At 43.4% G+C, this 18,429-nt stretch overlaps 1 protein-coding gene across 1 annotated transcript; it reads right to left on the minus strand.

Annotated features, from left to right (window-relative positions):
* Positions 1-1,312: 1,312 nt before the first annotated feature.
* On the minus strand, positions 1,313-16,117 carry LOC137366793 (phosphatidylcholine-sterol acyltransferase-like). Its single transcript, XM_068028422.1, has 7 exons — positions 15,963-16,117; positions 15,800-15,858; positions 15,445-15,601; positions 13,903-14,018; positions 11,409-11,504; positions 9,328-9,552; positions 1,313-2,668 (listed from the first exon to the last, which is right to left on the minus strand). The coding sequence occupies exons 1-7, from the start codon at positions 16,115-16,117 to the stop codon at positions 2,124-2,126; spliced, it is 1,353 nt and encodes a 450-aa protein (XP_067884523.1). The 3' UTR covers positions 1,313-2,123.
* Positions 16,118-18,429: the final 2,312 nt, after the last annotated feature.

Below are 18,429 nucleotides of genomic sequence, written 5' to 3' on the forward strand. Positions count from 1 at the left end.
TGGTCACCTTCTCGAAAAACTCAATAAGGTTTGTGAGGCACGACCTACCTTTCACAAAACCGTGCTGACTATCGCAAATGAACTTATTCTTTTCAAGATGATTATAAATCCTGTCTCTTATAACCTTTTCCAACATTTTACCCACAACCGAAGTAAGGCTCACAGGTCTATAATTACCAGGGCTGTCTCTACTCCCCTTCTTGAACAAGGGGACAACATTTGCTATCCTCCAGTCCTCCGGCACTACTCCTGTCGACAATGACGACTTAAAGATCAACAACAACGGCTCTGCAATCTCCTCCCTGGCTTCCCAGAGAATCCTAGGATAAATCCCATCTGGCCCAGGGGACTTATCTATTTTCACTCTTTCCAAAATTGCTAACACCTCCTCCTTGTGAACCTCAATCCCATCTAGCCTAGTAGTCTGTATCTCAGTATTCTCCTCGACAACATTTTCTTTCTCTACTGTAAATACTGACGAAAAATATTCATTTAACGCTTCCCCTATCTCCTCTGATTCCGCACACAACTTTCCACTACTATCCTTGATTGGCCCTGTTCTAACTCTTATCATTCGTTTATTCCTGATATACCTATAGAAAGCCTTAGGGTTTTCTTTGATCCTATCCGCCAATGACTTCTCGTGTCCTCTCCTTGCTCTTCTTAGCCCTCCCTTTAGATCCTTCCTGGCTAGCTTGTAACTCTCAAGCGCCCTAACTGAGCCTTCACGTCTCATCCTAACATAAGCCGCCCTCTTCCTCTTGACAAGCGCTTCAACTTCTTGAGTAAACCACGGCTCCCTCGCTCGACAACTTCCTCCCTGCCTGACAGGTACATACTTATCAAGGACACGCATTAGCTGCTCCTTGAATAAGCTCCACATTTCGTTTGTGCCCATCCCCTGCAGTTTCCTTCCCCATCCTACACATCCTAAATCTTGCCTAATCGCGTCATAATTTCCTTTCCCCCAGCTACAATTCTTGCCCTGCGGTATATACCTGTCCCTGCCCATCGCTAAGGTAAACCTAACCGAATTGTTAGTGAGATGTGACACCTGTGGAAGTTGTGGTATGATGAGCATGTGCAATACTTTTCATTTTAGATGATGTAACATCTACAGAAAATACATTTCACTTTCAATTCCAATGTGGACCCATGATAAAGGAATTCCATCGCTTTTGAATGACAAATGTTTGCTCCCATTTCAGCATTTAGAATGGGGACAGGATGAGCTGGTATAGCCCAGATTAGCTTCCTTGCTGCTTCTGCAACTTCATTTTTACAGATTAAATCTTTCATATAACAATTAAAATATTTTCTTTAAAAGGTTTAATTTACAGCATTAAACATTTAAAAACATTTCAATGTTGCACATTTAAACATGTCAAATTCTTCCATATACGACTGACACTAGCTCACTCCCTCTACAGGATGTTTTTTTCAAAGTGCGTCCTCTAGTGGTTTGTCTAAGAACTGACAATGTTTACCCAGAAAACGGCTGAGTTCTGATGGCCAAGTCAAAGCCTGCCTGTGAACTCATCCATGTTCATCAGGATTGGGAATCTTTTTCTATTTAAAAGGAAAATTACAATTAAATAAATGGCCTTACTGTGAATGACGCCCATTCACTGATGCTGTAACTTTCTAAAGCTTTCTCTAAATTACCATTGGTGATATCATCAGATGAACATTATTTAACTTGCTTGTGTGGCCTTCCTCTGGAATTTTCAGGAGGTGTTAACTTGAGGTATTATTTTAAATGGGACAACGCCTCTATATAAGATAACCTACAGAGGACATACATATGAACTTGTTAAGCATTTGCTAATATCCTCGATGCAGATTTCTAGGCTTAGCTTTCTTAAATAAAAGCAGACCTCGTGTAACTCCCATTTAACCAGGCATAGTCAGCAGTAATTTATGGTTTTCAAATTGAAAATTCCTGTATATAAACAATCAAAGATGACAGTGAATCTTGCAAAGGATGCAGTATTACAATGAAAAAGGCCTATGGATGCGTTTGAACGCCCTCAGAGAAGCCCATTCCAATTTAAAGGCATGGGTTGGAAGTCTAATGTTATGGTGTTTGAATCAGGGGCACCCAATCACGGAGAAGATCACATCTAATTTCTGGAATTGAGTTGTTGTTCCGAATAATTTCCCAACAATATGTCTTGAATGACCTCTAAAGCTTGAAAGTCATAAATGATGTCAAAATGACATTTGCCAGGAAATTCTATAACATGAACTTTCTGCTTTTGCTGCTCCTTCCATTTCCTGCACAGAGACAAGCTTTTTATACCAACAGTGTTGTCACCATCACCGTAGACAATCTGTATTGGCTGGCTGGAAGGAAAGTCTTCATCATATATATAAGTCACTGGTGTTGGGATTCCTGTTCCATACAAGCAATACATGTTCACCCCCGGTGGAGGCAAGTCAGACAGAAGACCTTTGCTGTTTTGCCACTTTAACCAGCCATCTTCATATCCTATATCAGCGAAGAACTTTCTGTAGTCATTGTATGTGTAGTTGTAGGTTGGTGTGGAGACGAAGACATGGTCTGTTGGCCAGGCCCGTGTGGTAGGAAGTAGCCAAGGGTTGGTTGTCGTTGTTCGTTGTTGCTCCCGTATCTTCAGCAGGTCAACAGCAAGGCCATAATTGTCCCCTGGAAATTGAATATTGAAGAAAGAAAAGCACAAACTTGAAATCTCCCTTCTCTTTAATGATAAATAATACTTTATAATGGGGGGGGGGGGGGTGTAGGGAGAGAGAAGAGTCCTTTTCAGTAGAAAGTATTTCACTCTATTTGTTTCCCTTCCCCGTTAAGTTTTTATGTTTATGATGTTGGACTGCTTAGGGAATTCACATCTTATTGCACATTCTTGGTGAATGAATGTTCAGGTCAGAAGATCAGAAAGCTATGTCCAGATGAGTGAGGTTATTCATCTCTTGTTTTGGGACTAGCCTTCAAGTAGCTGAACTGACATCACACACTCCTCAGATGGAGAATTACCAGTCTGAACTCGACACATGACTCCATAGTGCAGGCACCATGTAGCAACACTTCTAAACATTTTAAATGGTACAATTCAGAGTTGGAGCCAAGTTGGCAACTATTAGGCTATTATTTAGTTATTCACCTCCACAATCTTCCTACAGCTATATTCCATTTATATATAAATATTTATGTTTATACCATTTTGGCTTTTCCCAAATCAAGAAATCTATACTGATTTATTAAAATATATACTAGCAATATCCAGCTGACAATGGTTAAATGGTTATTGTGTTTGTCTTCATTTCCTGTGGTTTCTAGTCGCCCTCTCCCCGTTCTAATTCTTTCAATCTGGCTTCCATCTGGCCCATGCTATTTTAGAAAATAAGAAGCCGAATGGGATAGAAGAGCAAAGGAATATAGGGATACAGGTGAGATAAGCAATTAAAATGCTAATAAAGCACTGGAATTTATTTCTAGGGTCTAGTATTCAAAAGTAGTGAGGTTATGTTAAACTTGTATAGGATCATGGTCAGGCTGCACTTAGAGCACAGTGCAGAGTCCTGATGTCCACACAATCATAGAATAACAGAATCAAAGAGTTGTTACAGCGCAGGAGGCTATTCAGCCCATCTTGTCTGCACCAGCTCTCTGAATGAGTGATTCACTTAGTGCCATTCCCCCACCTTCTCTCCATAACCCTGCACTTTTCAGATTCCCTTTTGAATGCTTCAATTAAACCTGCATCCACCACGTTCTCAGGCAGCACATTCCAGACCTTAACCACTCGGTGCGTGAAAAAGTTTTTCTTCATGTTACTTTTGCTTCTTTTACCAATTACTTTAAATCTGTGCCCTCTCGTTCTTGATCCTTTCACGAGTGGGAACAGTTTCTCTCTATCTACTCTGTCCAGACATCTCATGATTTTGAATACCTCTATCAAATCACCTCTCAGCCTTCTCTTCTCCAAGGAAAACTGTCCTAACTTCTCCAATCTATCTTTGTAACTGAAATTCCTCATCTCTCAAATGCCTTCGCATCCTTCCTAAAGTGCGCGCCCAGAATTGGACGCAATACTCCAGCTGGTGCCGAACTAGTGTCTTATGCAAGTTCAACATAACTTCCTTGCTCTTGTATTCTATGCCCCTATTAATAAAGCCCAGGATACTGTACGCTTTATTAACTGCTCTCTCAACCTGTCCTGCCACCTTCAATGAGTTATGCACATATACACCCAGGTCCCTCTGCTCCTGCACCCCCTTTAGAATTGTGCCCTTTATTTTATATTGTCTCTCCACGTTCTTCCTACCAAAATGAATCACTTCACATTTCTATGCATTGAACTTCATCTGCCACCTGTCTGCCTATCCCACCAACTTGACTATATCCTTTTGAAGTTCTACACTAAGCTCCTCACAGTTCACAATGCTTCCAAGTTTTATATCATCCGCAAACTTTGAAATTATGCCCTGTACACCAAGGTCTAGCTCATTAATATATATCATGAAAAGCAAGGGTCTCCCAAAACTGACTCATGGGAAATTCCACTGCAAACCTTCCTCCAGCCCGAAACCCATCCATTGACCACTACTCTTTGTTTCCTGTCACTTAGCTAATTCTGCATCCATATCGCTCTTGTCCCATTTATACCACAAGCTATAACTTTGCTCACAAGTCTGTTGTGTGATCAAAAAAGGACCTAGAAGCACTGGTAAAAAAAAAAGATTTACAAGGATCGTTCCAGAACTGAGAGATTACAGCTATTGGGAAAGATTGAACAGATTGGGACTTTTTCTTTAGGAAAGAGAAGATTTAGAGGACCTGATAGAGGTCTTTAAAATTATGAATGGGTTGGACAAGGTATATATGGAGAGAACGTTTCTACTTGTGGGAGAATCCAAAATTAGGGGCCATAAATACAAGATTGTTACTAATAAGTCCAATAGAAATAAGGAGAAATGTCTTTACTTAAGCATGGTTAGAATGTGGAACTTGCTACCACAGGAAGTGGTTGAGGCAAGTAGTTTAGATATTTCAAAAGGAAACTAGATGAGCACATGAGAGAAAATAGACTTTTGTGCAGTATAAACACCAGCAAAGACTGTTTGGGCCAAATGGTCTGTTTTTGTGCTGTATATTCATTGTCATTTACGTAAATGCCCGGATTAAAAGTCAAAGAAATTCCACATGACCCAGGTCACAGTGTACTAGGTGTCCTAGGCCTCACTGCTACTTTGGACGGGATCAACCAGAACATCCTCCCTTTTCCTGTCCTTAATGCTCCACTTTCATGCACTGTTCTGTCATGCTTCCTGCCCCCTACCCATTCCAGCAACACCCAGTATATTCCTTGCAATCTCTTCTCCAGAGGCTACATGGTCAACCCCAGGGCCCAAGGTTCCATTCTGCACCTTTCCTATTCCTTGTCTATACATTGCCCCTTGGAAAAGCATTGGGTCGGCAGTCACATATGTGCTGGTGATACTCAGCTTTTACTCACTCACTTTCATCCTTGATTCCATGTCCAGCATCAAGTTGTGGATAAGCCAGAACTTCTTGCAACGTTAATTATGCCAAGAGCTGTTCATCTTCCTCCAGAACTCCAAGTCCTAATCCCGGTTCCATCCCGTTCCTCGAAGCCCACTCAAGCTCAACCCAATGGCATCCAATTCTGGTGTAAGCTGGGCTGAGTTTCAATCGCTATGTCTAGTCCATCTCCTAGATCAACTATTTCCACTTCTGAAACATTGCCTGTCTCTGCCTCAATCTCTCTCCCACTGCTTTGTTGTAGCCCTTCACCCATGCCTTTGTCACCTCCAGACTCAACGGGGGGAATTTTATGCTCTCCCCTGTGACGGGTTTGGAGGTGAGGAGAGCATGTAATTGGACTCCTATGAAATTGTCTGGGCGGGAAGGCCTAGATGGCCAATTAAGGACCTCTTCCTGCCGCTGCCGCAGTTAGCCCAGCAGCGGGTGGGCCTGTCACCACATGGGGAGCATGGCAAGAAAAACCTTGCTGGTTGTTTGCTGGCTCCAGCGTTGGGGGGCGAGGTTGTCCCTCATTAAAAGGCACAGTGCCTGAATGAGGGAAGGGGGGCCCGCTGAGAACCACCACCATGCCCTTGCTGCCGAACCCGTATGCCCACCTCCCCATGACCCCCACCCCGTGAGACCCCTCCCGCCCTAACCTACCTGTGGCCTGGGTCCAGCGCCTCTCCTAGACTTTGGGAGGGGGCTCCACTGGCAGCAGCCATCGCCTCTGCAGTGGCGCTGCTCAGTTAAACAGTTGCCAGCCTCTGATTGGTCGGCAGCTCTCAGATAGCGAGCCTTCTGTTGCTGGGATCCTTGATCCTGTGGAAGGCCCGCCACTGTCCAGTTAAGTGCCTGATTCGTGCTTGATTCAGCGGGCCTCCCACAGAAGGAACAACGTGGGGTTCTCACCGTTTTGTCAGAGGTCGAGACCTCCATTGCCTGGATAAAATCCGGGCCATCCTATCCAACACCTCCTCATTGGCTTCCTGAGCTCCAACCATATTAACTCCAACTCACTCAGTGCTCTATTGGCCACAACCTGTTCTGCACAAAATACCAGTCACCTGTTGTTGCCATCCGCCAATGCTTTCCTGTCCCTCAGTGCATCAATTACACAATTCTGTGTGCTTCCATGCACAATCTGGTGGCACTCCTGCCTCTGAGTCAGAGGTTGTGGGTTCAAATTCCACTCCACATACTTGAGTACATAATGCTAGGCTGACACTTCAGTATAGTACTAAAGGAGTGCAATGCTACACTATTGGTGGTGCAGTCTCAATAAGAGGATAAGAGGTCCCCATCTGTCTTCTCAGGTGGGTGTAAAAGACCCCAGAGCACTATTTCAAAGAAAAACAGGGGAGCTCTCCCTGGTTTCCTAGCCAATATTTATCCCTCAACCAGCATCACTGAAAGCAGATGATTGGGAGATTTATTTCATTGCTGTTTGTGGGAGCTTGCTGTGAGCAATTTAGTTGTCACATTTCTGATATTGTAATAATGATTACATTTCAAAAGTACTTCATTGGTTGTAAAGTGTTTTGGGATGTCTTGAGGTAGTGAAAGATGCTGGATAAATGCAAGTCTTTCTTTTGTTCTACGATCTCAACACCTTAGCACAGATCTTAGAAGCTGCTATTTCAATGTCTGATAGTAAAACTGGGGTGAGGATTTCCCCTGTGCAGCATAATCATGAATGGATCCTTTTTAAAAAGTTTTATAATTTTCTTATCCAGAAACAGATGAAGTGTTCCTTCAGTGAGAGCAACAGTAAACCTTAATTTGTTTGAAACCAACACTATTTATTTAAATGGTCATTACCCCTTGAAAGATAAAAGGATTTAAACCCATCTCACTGAGTCATGAAAGTTGAAAGTTTCTAATTGAGTTGGATGAAACAGCCTTTTTTTTTTGTGCTGTTCCCAGCCCAGTTCAAGGACCGTGAGGTGAGTCCTCTGTAAGTAAGGGAAAGATCAAGTTCAAAGTTAGTTAAACACAATGTTCTAGATATCAAAAAACAGTCGCTTTGAAAACTGTTTTGTTCTCTGTTTTGAATGGAATGAAAATTGAGCGAATTCTATGTTTTGATGGCCAATCTACAATATCAGTTTTACTCCTGGGCACCAAATTGAAAATCTGACTCCCCTCCATCCTTTCGTTTTCCTCTCCCCCATCAATAAAACTGAGCAGTGTCTACCTGCATATTGTTTAATACTTGCCGCATTCTGAAAGATGTTCAATCAAAAGAGCTCCACACGACTCACAGATTGCACAAGAATTTCCCTACCCATGGGAGATTATTCACACAAGTTATCCAGGGATAGGGGAAGACTGGACTGTTAGCATTCTTGGCCAGTCCTCCGCGCTTTCTCTCATTGTACGAGTCTGTTCTAACTGCTAGAGAAAGATTGATGAGAGATTGACTGTTTATAAATCCTAGTCCTTTCTACTTTGGTATTCTCTGTATTCTGATTTTGTGAATAAATTTGGTTTGTGAGATTAGCCTGTCAAATTTGTGGTAATTTGTGCATGCGTAATAGTTTCTGCCTATCTGAAGCAATGCAGGAGGATGCTATGCCATGATCAGCAACACAAAAGAAACTGGGATAACTGCTAATCCCCACATGCACGCACTCTGCTAAGGCAAGAACCATCACAGGGGATATCGGGATGGAAGGGAAAGCCAAGCTTCAAACAACTGCCTAATCATAAATTCAGACTCACATTTTTAACATACTTGGAACATTTTCATTTCAAGCCATGAAAGACACCAGGGTAGATTTTCAATTTGTTGCCCAGGTCTGGGTGAGGGGTAAAACTGGTGTACGGCTGGTGCCCATTATAGAAACTGTCCGATATTTGTTATTGTCAAAGAAAATGAGACTCAGACAATTTCCATAACGTGGGGCCAATCTGCAAAACCAGTTTAACACCTGGGTGGCAAGTTGAAAATCTACCCTGTATTTTGCTTGCTAGCATTCGGAAGAGTACAAAAATAATGCAAATATCCTGGCCAATATTTATCCCTCAACCAACATCACTAAAATGGATTATCTGGTCATTATTACAGAGCTGTTTGTGGGATAAAACCAAAAAAGTGCTGGAAATACTCAGCAGGTCTGGCAGCATCTGTGGAGAGAGAAGCAAAGTTAACATTTCAGGTCAGTGACCTTTCATCAGAACTGGCAAAGGTTAGAAATGTAACAGGTTTTAAGCAAATAAAGCAGGGGTGAGGCAAAAGAGAACAAATGGGATAGGACAAAGGGTCACAGAGAATAACTGACAACAAGGTCATGGGGCAAAGAGTGTGTTAATGGTATGGTGAAATACAAAGCATTAGTTCAGAGAGGGTGTTAAATGACAGAATAATGAAAGCCCTAGCCAAAAGCAAAAACATGAAAAAAAAGAAAAAAAAATCACAGTGGGCAGGCACATGGTTAAAAAAAAGTGTAATAATGAAACAAATTAAAATAAAATGAAATACAAATAAAAAATACAAAGTTTGTGGGAACTTGCGGTGCACAAATTGGCTGCTGTGTCTCCCAAAGTGCAACAGTGACTACACTTCAAAGGTAGGTAATTTGCTGTGAAGCACTTTGGGACATCCTGAGACTGTGAAAGGTGCAATCTAAATGTAAGTCTTTGCTTCAAAAATGTCATATGATTTTCATAATTTTACCACATGCTTTCCAGCTACATGATGATAGAAAACAAGTTGTCAGGTTTTAAAGCTTCATTTACAGCTCCTGAAGGTACATGAGATAATAATAAGAGAATAAATGTACATAGAGGGTTGGTACCTGAAGTAAGCACAGCGAGAGATTTAACTGTTCCCCCCCACGGAGCTCCGAGTGATATGAATCCATGAATGAATTTGTCTTTCCATTCCTGGGGCTGCTCTTTTAGGAAGTGCAAGATATACAGATTTCCCATGCTGTGGCCCAGCAGGTAAACAGGTTTGCCATAAGCCCTGTGCATTTCCTCAATCATTTTTTTCAGTTTGTCAAAATATTCTTCTTGCTCATCTGTCAAACAGGAAAGTGCCAAGTGTTACAATCAGAAACAGCATTGCACACCAGCGCTACAGTGTACTGTGTGAGGGCTTGGCAGGGATGGAGTTTATGTCTATGGCTTTTCACCCAGTGAGTTCCCACTGCTACATACAGACCAGGGGGTTACATGAGGCCCGTCAGTAATTTGAGCAAAAGAAAATTTACGAGCAGAAACCAGTTTTTCCTTTTTTGTATTTGGGTTGACTTCTTATTTTGTAAAGATAGTTGACAGGAGCAGATGCGTGCTTCCTCAGAGAAAGGGTCATCCTACTCCATTCTGACACAATTCTCATAGCAATGGTATCAGAGGAGGCTTGAAAACAGGAGACTGGCATAGTGATGGGAGTAAAAGCAAAAAACTGCAGATGCTGGAAATCGGAAATAAAAACAAGAAATGCTGGAAATACTCAGCAGGTCTGGCAGCATCTGTGCTGAGCGAAGCAGAACTAACGTTTCAGGTCAGTGACCTGCCTTCAGAACTCAGTTCTGATGAAAGGTCATGGAACTGAAACGGTAATTCTGCTTCTCTCACCACAGATGTTACCAGACCTGCTGAGTATTTCCAGCATTTCTTGTTTTTATTATAGAGTGATGGGGGTGTTTGTTGTGGAGAGATCACAAAAAGAGGAACAGGATAAGAAAATAAAAGCAATTACAGAAGGTTTACTTCAATTTTTTTTAAAGTTGGAACCTAGTAGGAGGAAGGAAGCTGTTTGTTGCTTTATTTTGATAATTTAGATTAGAGATACAGCACTGAAACAGGCCCTTCGGCCCACCGAGTCTGTGCCGAACATCAAATACCCATTTATACTAATCCTACACTAATCCCATATCCCTACCAAACATCCCCACCTGTCCCTATATTTCCCTACCACCTACCTATACGAGTGACAATTTATAATGGCCAATTTACCTATCAACCTGCAAGTCTTTTGGCTTGTGGGAGGAAACCGGAGCACCCGGAGAAAAACCCACGCAGACACAGGGAGAACTTGCAAACTCCACACAGGCAGTACCCGGAATCGAACCCGGGTCCCTGGAACTGTGAGGCTGCGGTGCTAACCACTGCGCCACTGTGCCGCCCTAATAGCAGAAGAAACTGTTTCCATCGCCATTAGAGTTGGTAGCCAGAGGACACAGGTTTAAAATAATTGACAAAAGACCCAGAGGTGGGACGAGAAGAACTTTTTTTTAACACAGTGAGTGGTTAAGGTCTGGATTGCACTGTCTAGGAGTGTGGTGGAGGCAGGTTTAATCAAGGCTTTCAAAAGGGAATTAGACCGTTATCTGAAAAGGAAGAATGTGCAGGGTTACGGGGAGAAGGCGGGGGAATGGCATTAGGTGAATTGCTCATTTGGAAAGCCAGTTTGAACACAATGGGCCAAATGGCCTCCTTCTGTGCTGTAATATTTCTGTGATTCTGTAATCTGGAATGCACTACTTGAAAGGGTGGTGTGGTTGGTTTTGTGTTATCTTTTTGGTTTGCTTTTTTTTTGTTGGGGTTTTTGTGTTTTTTTTGTGTTGTTCTTTCTGATTTGTGTGGTGTGTTTTGGGTATTGGTGGGGAAAGCAGATTCAATAGTTGCTTTCCAAAGGAAATTGGATAAATATTTGAACAGGAAAAATTCCATGGCTATGGGCAAAGAGTAGGGGAGTGGAACTAATTGGATAGCTGTTTCAACGAGCCAATACAGGCACAATGGGCTGAATGGCCCCTCCTGAGCTGCCACTAAATTCTACATTCAGAATTCAGTATTAATATTTTTCACCTGGTTAGCATTATTGTCGGAATTATAAAGGCTTGATGAGATGTCCATTATCTATACTCACATGCAGCCACTCTCCAGTCATAAGGGGCTGCTCGCACAGTCTCATCACGAATATAGCCCGTGTTTACCATGAACTGCACAAATGTGTGCAAATATCCTATCAAAACAAAAGAGCAGTTTCTGTACACAGTGAATCATCCAACATGGCTGACAAATACCTGCTTATTAAATGGTGAGATAGATATTGAACCTGACCCTACCCCTCAACACCCCTCCCTCCTACCCCACCCACCGCGGGCATAAAACTGGCATTGTATATTACAATGTAAGCTATTGAGGCTGGGTCAATTGAAAATTTCAAACCTGAGATTGATAAATATTTGTTATGTAAGGGTATTACGGGATAGGGAACCAAAACAGATGAATGGACTCTAAAGACAAATCAGCAATGGTCTAATTGAATGATGGAACAAGTCTGAATGGCCGACTCCTGTTACTATGTTCTGAAGAGATAAGTTATATGATACAATAAAGTCACGATTAGAGGGGAATTTGCCAAGGGACATGTACAAATACTAAAATAAAAGCAAAATACTGCGGATGCTGGAAATCTGAAACAAAAACAAGAAATGCTGGAATCACTCAGCAGGTCTGGCAGCATCTGTGGAAAGAAAAGCAGAGTTAACGTTTCGGGTTAGTGACCCTTCCGAAGAAGGGTCACTAACCCGAAACGTTAACTCTGCTTCTCTTTCCACAGATGCTGCCAGACCTGCTGAGTGATTCCAGCATTTCTTGTTTTTGTATGTACAAATACTATGCTTGCATCAGGTACAGGATGGTAAAGAGACCGTTCTGTAGGTGCACTTTTATCTAATACAGGATTAGGATGAGTGCAGCATATTGAATGTTAGAGGGGTGGAGAAAAACTTACATATAAGGAAGGGGATGGAATGATGGTCACAACAGTAAGTGCTGACCCTGTGAAAGCAGAAATCTGACTTTGGAGTGAGATAAGAAGTAGAAAAGTCTGGTTTAAACAAATAAAGCAGAACTAACAAGTTTTAACAGATTATCTGGTCATTTTTAAAATTCATTCATGGGATGTGTGTGCCATTGGCTAGGCCAGCATTTATTGCCCATCCTTAATTGGCCTGGAGAAGGTGGTGGTGAGTTGCCTTCAACAACCACTGCAATTCTTGGGGTGTAGGTACACCCACAGTGCTGTTAGGAAGGGATTTCCCTGATTTTGACCCAGCGACAGTGAAGGAACAGCGATATAGTTCCAAGTCAGGATGGTGTGTGGCTTGGAGGGGAACTTGTAGGTGGTGGTGTTCCCATGTAACTACTGCCCTTGTCCTTCTAGGTGGTAGAGGTCGCGGGTTTGGAAGATTCTGTCGAAGAAGCGTTGGTGTGTTGCTGCAGTGCATCTCAGAGATGGTACACAGTGCCGCCACTGTGCGTCGGTGGTGGAGAGAGTGAATGTTTGAAGTGTTGGATGGGGTGCCAATCAAGTGGGCTGCTTTGTCCTGGATGGTGTTGAATGTCTTGAGTGTTGTTGGAGCTGCACTCATCCAGGCAAGTGGAGAGTATTCCATTCCATTCCTAACTTGTACCTTGTAGATGGTGGACAGGTTTTGGGGAGTCAGAAGGTGAGTTACTTGCCGCAAAATTCCTAGCCTCTGACCTGTTCATGTAGCCATGGTATTTATATGGCTACTCCAGTTCAGTTTCTCGTCAATGGTAACCCCCAGGATGTTGATAGTGGGGGATTCAGTGATGGTAATGCCATTGAATGTCAAGGGGAGATGGTTAGATTCTCTCTTGTTGAAGATGGTCATTGCCTGGCACTTGTGTGGTGCAAATGTTACTTGCCACTTATCAGCCCAAGCCTGGATATTGTCCAGGTCTTGTTGCATTTCTACATGGACTGTTTCAGTATCTGAGGAGTCACGAATGGTGCTGAGCATTGTGCAATCATCAGCGAACATCCCCACTTCTGACCTTATGATTGAAGGAAGGTCATTGATGAAGCAGCTGAAGATGGTTGTGCCTAGGACACTACCCTGAGGATCTCCTGCAGTGATGTCCTGGGACTGAGATGATTGACCTCCAACAACCACAACCATCTTCCTTTGTGCGAGGTACGACTCCAACCAGTGGAGAGATTTCCCCCTAATTCCCATTGACTCCAGTTTTGCTATTTAGTTTTGATGCCATACTCGGTCAAATGCTGCCCTGATGTCAAGGCCAGTCACTCTCACCTCACCTCATCGTCACATTACTGTTTGTGGGAGCTTGCTGTGCACAAAATGGCTACTGCGTTTCCTACATTACAACAGTGCCTACATTTTAAAGAGCGCTTTATTGGTTGTAAAGTGCTTTGGTACGTCCTGAGCTTATGAAAGGTGCCATATAAATGCAAGTCTTTTTTTTTACAGTGGATCCGTTATTCCACAGCACACTGCATAACTCCAGTACTGCAGAATTCAAGGCACATTAATCACAGGAGGAAAGTTTTAAAAGAATACAGCATTTTCCAGCTTTCCCAACCAAACCTGCTACTTCCAATGGATCCAGATATTCCACAGAGTAGGTCTTCCCAAAACCAGGAACACGGGTCTCCACTCCAGGAGAATTGGAAGTTCTCTTTGTTGTTCGGTTGTAAACAAGTCTAAGAAAGATTCAATTGTGTTAAATGCTAATAAAAAAAATGAAACATTAACACTTCAAAACACACTGCAGGCGATCCTCGACAGAAGTGACCTATCTACCTCTTTGTGTGCCCTGGGTTTGCACTGGGGTAGGTTTTCAAGTTGTCACCTGGGTATAAAACAGGCAATGATGGGATTGAAAATTGGGTGGTTTCTATATGGGCACCTGATCCATAACACCAGCTCTAATCCCGGGCAGTAAGTTGAAAAGCTATTTCTCTGTGTCCAAGGTTTTCACAGCTCTGTTCTCATCTCCTCTATTTCTGTTTAACACGAGGGACTGCATGTGTGAGATGGGAGTTCTGTTTAATTCCTGTTCGGGTGAAGTCCAGTCTCAGCTTTGCCGCTGTGCAGCAGCTAAGTTGAACTCAAGTTCTTGTCCATAGGAGGAAGGGAGAGGTTCCAAGCCCATGCTACCAGCAGCTGGCATCAGGAAGGCTTTGGCACAACTGAGAAGCCCATTTAATCAGCTAAGGGAGGTGAGAAGCTGAGGGAGACTTTGGGGAACTGGGAAACACCATCAAGAAAGTGAAAAGCACCTTTCCATACAGTTCTTAATGAGAAACATAAAGGAGCCTTTTTGTGACATTCATAAGAAGAAAAACTCTTACATTAATATCAGCAGAGAAAATTTGTAAAAAGAATTATAATTTTGATTTTTAGTAGAAAACTGCTTTTTATAGCTGTCTTGAAATGATGTCTCAGTGGTTGAAAGATGCTCACTAAAGCGAATGAAAAGCTGGTAAGGCTGGGGGAAATGAAGTGTGAGATAAATGGTGAGAATTTCCTTGGAGATTCTTCCATTGGCCACAGTAATGCTGTCTTACAATTAGCGGCAATCCTGTTTACTTGTCTGTCTCGGCTTCCTGCTGAGGTTCCAGCAGCAATTGGACTCCAGCCACTAATGAAGGGACTGCCAGTGGAATGAATCTCTGATGCCCCTACGTCCCTGTATAGCTCACTCACTTAAGAAAAAAGACAAAAAAGCAGGTATAAGAGAAAGAAAAAGAGGGAGTAGGAACGCATGGGAGTTTCCAGTCCAGCTAGAAGAGTCTCCTGTTGGTTGATCCATGGCAGCACTGAGAGTGCCCATTGATGAAACCACTGCCACCTGTCAATGCCAATCCATAAGAATCCACAGTATTAAAATTCAGTACTGACTGAGTACTCTCCCATTAACAGAACAATTTACTCTCACAGCTTTTAAACAGAATTTAAAAATTCACAGTGACCATTCCCAGATGTCAGAAACTTGTTCGGAATTCTGTGCACAGGAAAATCTCTAAATGCTGCAGTTTACAAGTAAATTCTGGCCTGAAAGACTACACAATGAAAAGACAGGGTTCGAAAGTCCAGACTAGCAGTGTTATGGTGAGACTGCACTACCTGATATTATCTATCCAGCAGTCAATTCCAATAGGCAGGAACATGTTCAGGTTGAGCCACAGTGTGAAGTAACGACTGCTCCTCTTCATGCACAGCCAGTGGACTAAAGCGGGTTTGTTCAACTTCGCTTCCAGACGATTTCCAACATGTCCGGGCACTTGGTAGAACAAAAAACCACAGGATTACTGCGAGTCATTTACCTAAAATACTGTGAGGTAGGTTTTCAGCTTGACGCCCAGGTGTAAAACTGGCCTGGCCCTTTTAGAGAAATTGTTTTTCATCTCCTTTAACATCAATGGAATTGAACATTGAGTGGTTTCTGTGAAGCACAGCCAATGTCTTACACCCCTTTTACCCCTGGGAAGCAAGTTGATAATCAGAAAACAAAACAGAAAACAGCAAGACAAGCACCACCTGTAGAGAGAGAAAGAGAGTTAACAAGTGAGATTTTACCTGTCCCCTAGGTGAGGGGCTAAGAGGCAGGATGGACGGGGTGGGGATGGTTGGCGGTAAAATACCCAGCAGCAGCATTGGGAGTGTTCTCCAAAACAGTCCTGCCGCTGGGAAACTTCATTGGAGCTGGAGGCTCCAAGGCCCAGGACGGGGTCCCTGGTGGTAATGGCCCTCCTTGTGGCCCTGACAGCACGACTGGAGTGGCTCCCCCTCCAAACATTAGGGCTTGCCTACTTGGCCCTGGCAGATAAATTAAGTGCCTTTCTCCCCTGCGTGGGTGCCAAAAGATGGAGACACCCTCTCATTATCCTTGCTGCTTCAGCAGCGTCCAACTCTCTTGGTGGCGCTTCTGAGCTGCTGGCCCTCTGATTGCGCCAACAGCGTGGAATTCTCACTCGTCATCCTTAAATGGATGGCAAGCCTGGCAGCAGCCAATCAAGAGGCCGTCTCTGGGGAGATTGCCGCTGTGGTCCTGATGCCTGCCGATGCAGCCTCAGGACCCACATATGATCCCAACATCGGGACTTACACCCTTCTGAGAAAATCCTGGCCAATGCTTCAGGTCAAATAACTTTTTATCAGAACTGGCCATTACTCTTTCTTAGCCAGGTTTCCCCTTGACAATATACATTGTACAACATGGGCTAATGCTCCCTCTAAGTGCTTCCCATTGGGAAGGGGAAGTGAATTTTTTTAAAGTTTTTTTAGAGATACAGCACTGAAACAGGCCCTTCGGCCCACCGAGTCTGTGCCGACCATCAACCACCCATTCATACTACACTAATACCATATTCCTACCACATCCCCACCTGTCCCTATATTTCCCTACCACCTACTTATACTAGGGGCAATTGCTAATGGCCAATTTACCTATCAACCTGCAAGTCTTTGGCATGTGGGAGGAAACCGGAGCACCCGGAGGAAACCCACGCAGACACAGGGAGAACTTGCAAACTCCACACAGGCAGTACCCAGAATCGAACCCGGGTCGCTGGAGCTGTGAGGCTGCGGTGCTAACCACTGCGCCACTGTGGTTGACAGGCTGCTGGTGTCAGAATGTGCTTTTGGGAATGAGACGAATCTGCATGGCCTTGTACAGGAACATCAGGCATGTATCCAACCTGCAGTGACCATACATCATATTACGAGGCTGTGTTACAATGATTTGGTGTGTGAAATTCTTTTATGATGTAATTTGCTGCTTGAATATGTATCCTGTAGGAATGTGAGCATGCATGGGAAGCAATGAAAGAGCTATAAGCTTGTCTGATAGCTTGGCATTGGCCAGTGGTAAACATGTATCGGACTGGAAGACAACACATTGTGGCAGGCATACCTGTGCCATCTACCTGGAACTGTTGGGCAGTATCCTTAAGCTCTAGCAACTTGTTCTTTAACTATATGTCTGTATTTAAACTAATTTGATGGGGGAGAGGAAGCAGTAAATAGCAGCGAGGAGCAGAAATAAGATTGGAGGACAGAGAGTTATAAACAGTAAAATTAGAACTGTCCCAAAACGTCCAGGGACCAGTTTGAGGAAAATAGCAAAAGTGACAAAGGAGATATTAAATTGTGCACACTTCGATGTTCATAGTGTAACTAATAATGTTGGGGAGCTACAGGCATAACTTGTCACATGGGATTATGAGATGGTTGCACTAACAGAGGGGGTTTAATATTCCTGGTTCATAAGTATTCGGAATGATAGAGAAGGAGGAGGAGGTGTGGCAATAGTGATTAAGGATAATGTTACAGTTCTAAACAGAAAGGAATATATTAGATGGTCCGAGGACTGAATCTATTAGGCCTGAGTTGAGGAACATTGAAACATTGAATATTGCTGGCAGTTTTTAGAGAGCATCAAATAGTGAGGAGACAGGTGAGGAAATTTGTTGGTAAATTTCAATGGCATGTAACAAAAATGGAGTAGTGATATTAAGCGATTTTAATTACCCTAATATAGACTAGGAAAAACAAGGTGCTAAGGGTAAGGAAGGAGAGGAATTTCTGTTATATGTACCGGAGAACTTTCTCAATCAATGGGCTGGTTTTTTAAAACAGTTCGGGATCAGGATCGGAGGCGGGTAGGCACGCTGTTTGGCGCTGCAGGTCTCTGTGCAGGTTTGCCGCCACAATCCCAACCCTAAGCCATTTTGAATCAGGCGGCTTGGGGTCAGATCAGCTGCCCGCCGGCAAGTAGTGGGCAGCCAACTGAGGCCAATAAATGTTACGGAATGACTCCTGACAATGCAGAGCAAGCGCAGAGCGATCGTGGACATCATCAGTGCGTGTGAACATTCGCCAGCTTGCCATTATGAATGTATGCATGCGCGTGCTGATGGCACCACGCAATGACGTGCTCACCCCTCGATAGCCCCGATCACCACCTTCATTACTCCTAACAGTACCCCGTTCCCTCCTGCCATCCCTGCTTCAATCGTCACTTTCAATTTCCTGCTCCTGACTACTCACTGCTCCATCCCACCTCGGCTGCTGTCTTCCTGCCACTGCCTCACCTCCGCCGCTTCTCCG

This window comes from Heterodontus francisci, unplaced genomic scaffold (assembly GCF_036365525.1).
Source record: "Heterodontus francisci isolate sHetFra1 unplaced genomic scaffold, sHetFra1.hap1 HAP1_SCAFFOLD_2168, whole genome shotgun sequence".
In the NCBI taxonomy this organism is placed as follows: Eukaryota; Metazoa; Chordata; class Chondrichthyes; order Heterodontiformes; family Heterodontidae; genus Heterodontus; species Heterodontus francisci.

What these genes read in the sequence shown, in the direction of transcription:
- LOC137366793 (XM_068028422.1), bottom strand. Translation starts at nt 16,117, where the DNA reads ATGTTTGGAGGGGGAGCCACTCCAGTCGTGCTGTCAGGGCCACAAGGA. An exon ending in TGACTGGAGAGTGGCTGCAT is followed by an intron (nt 9,553 to 11,408) that starts GTGAGTATAGAT and finishes CCTGTTTGACAG; the next exon opens with ATGAGCAAGAAGAATATTTT. An exon ending in TCTCGCTGTGCTTACTTCAG is followed by an intron (nt 2,669 to 9,327) that starts GTACCAACCCTC and finishes TTCAATTTCCAG; the next exon opens with GGGACAATTATGGCCTTGCT.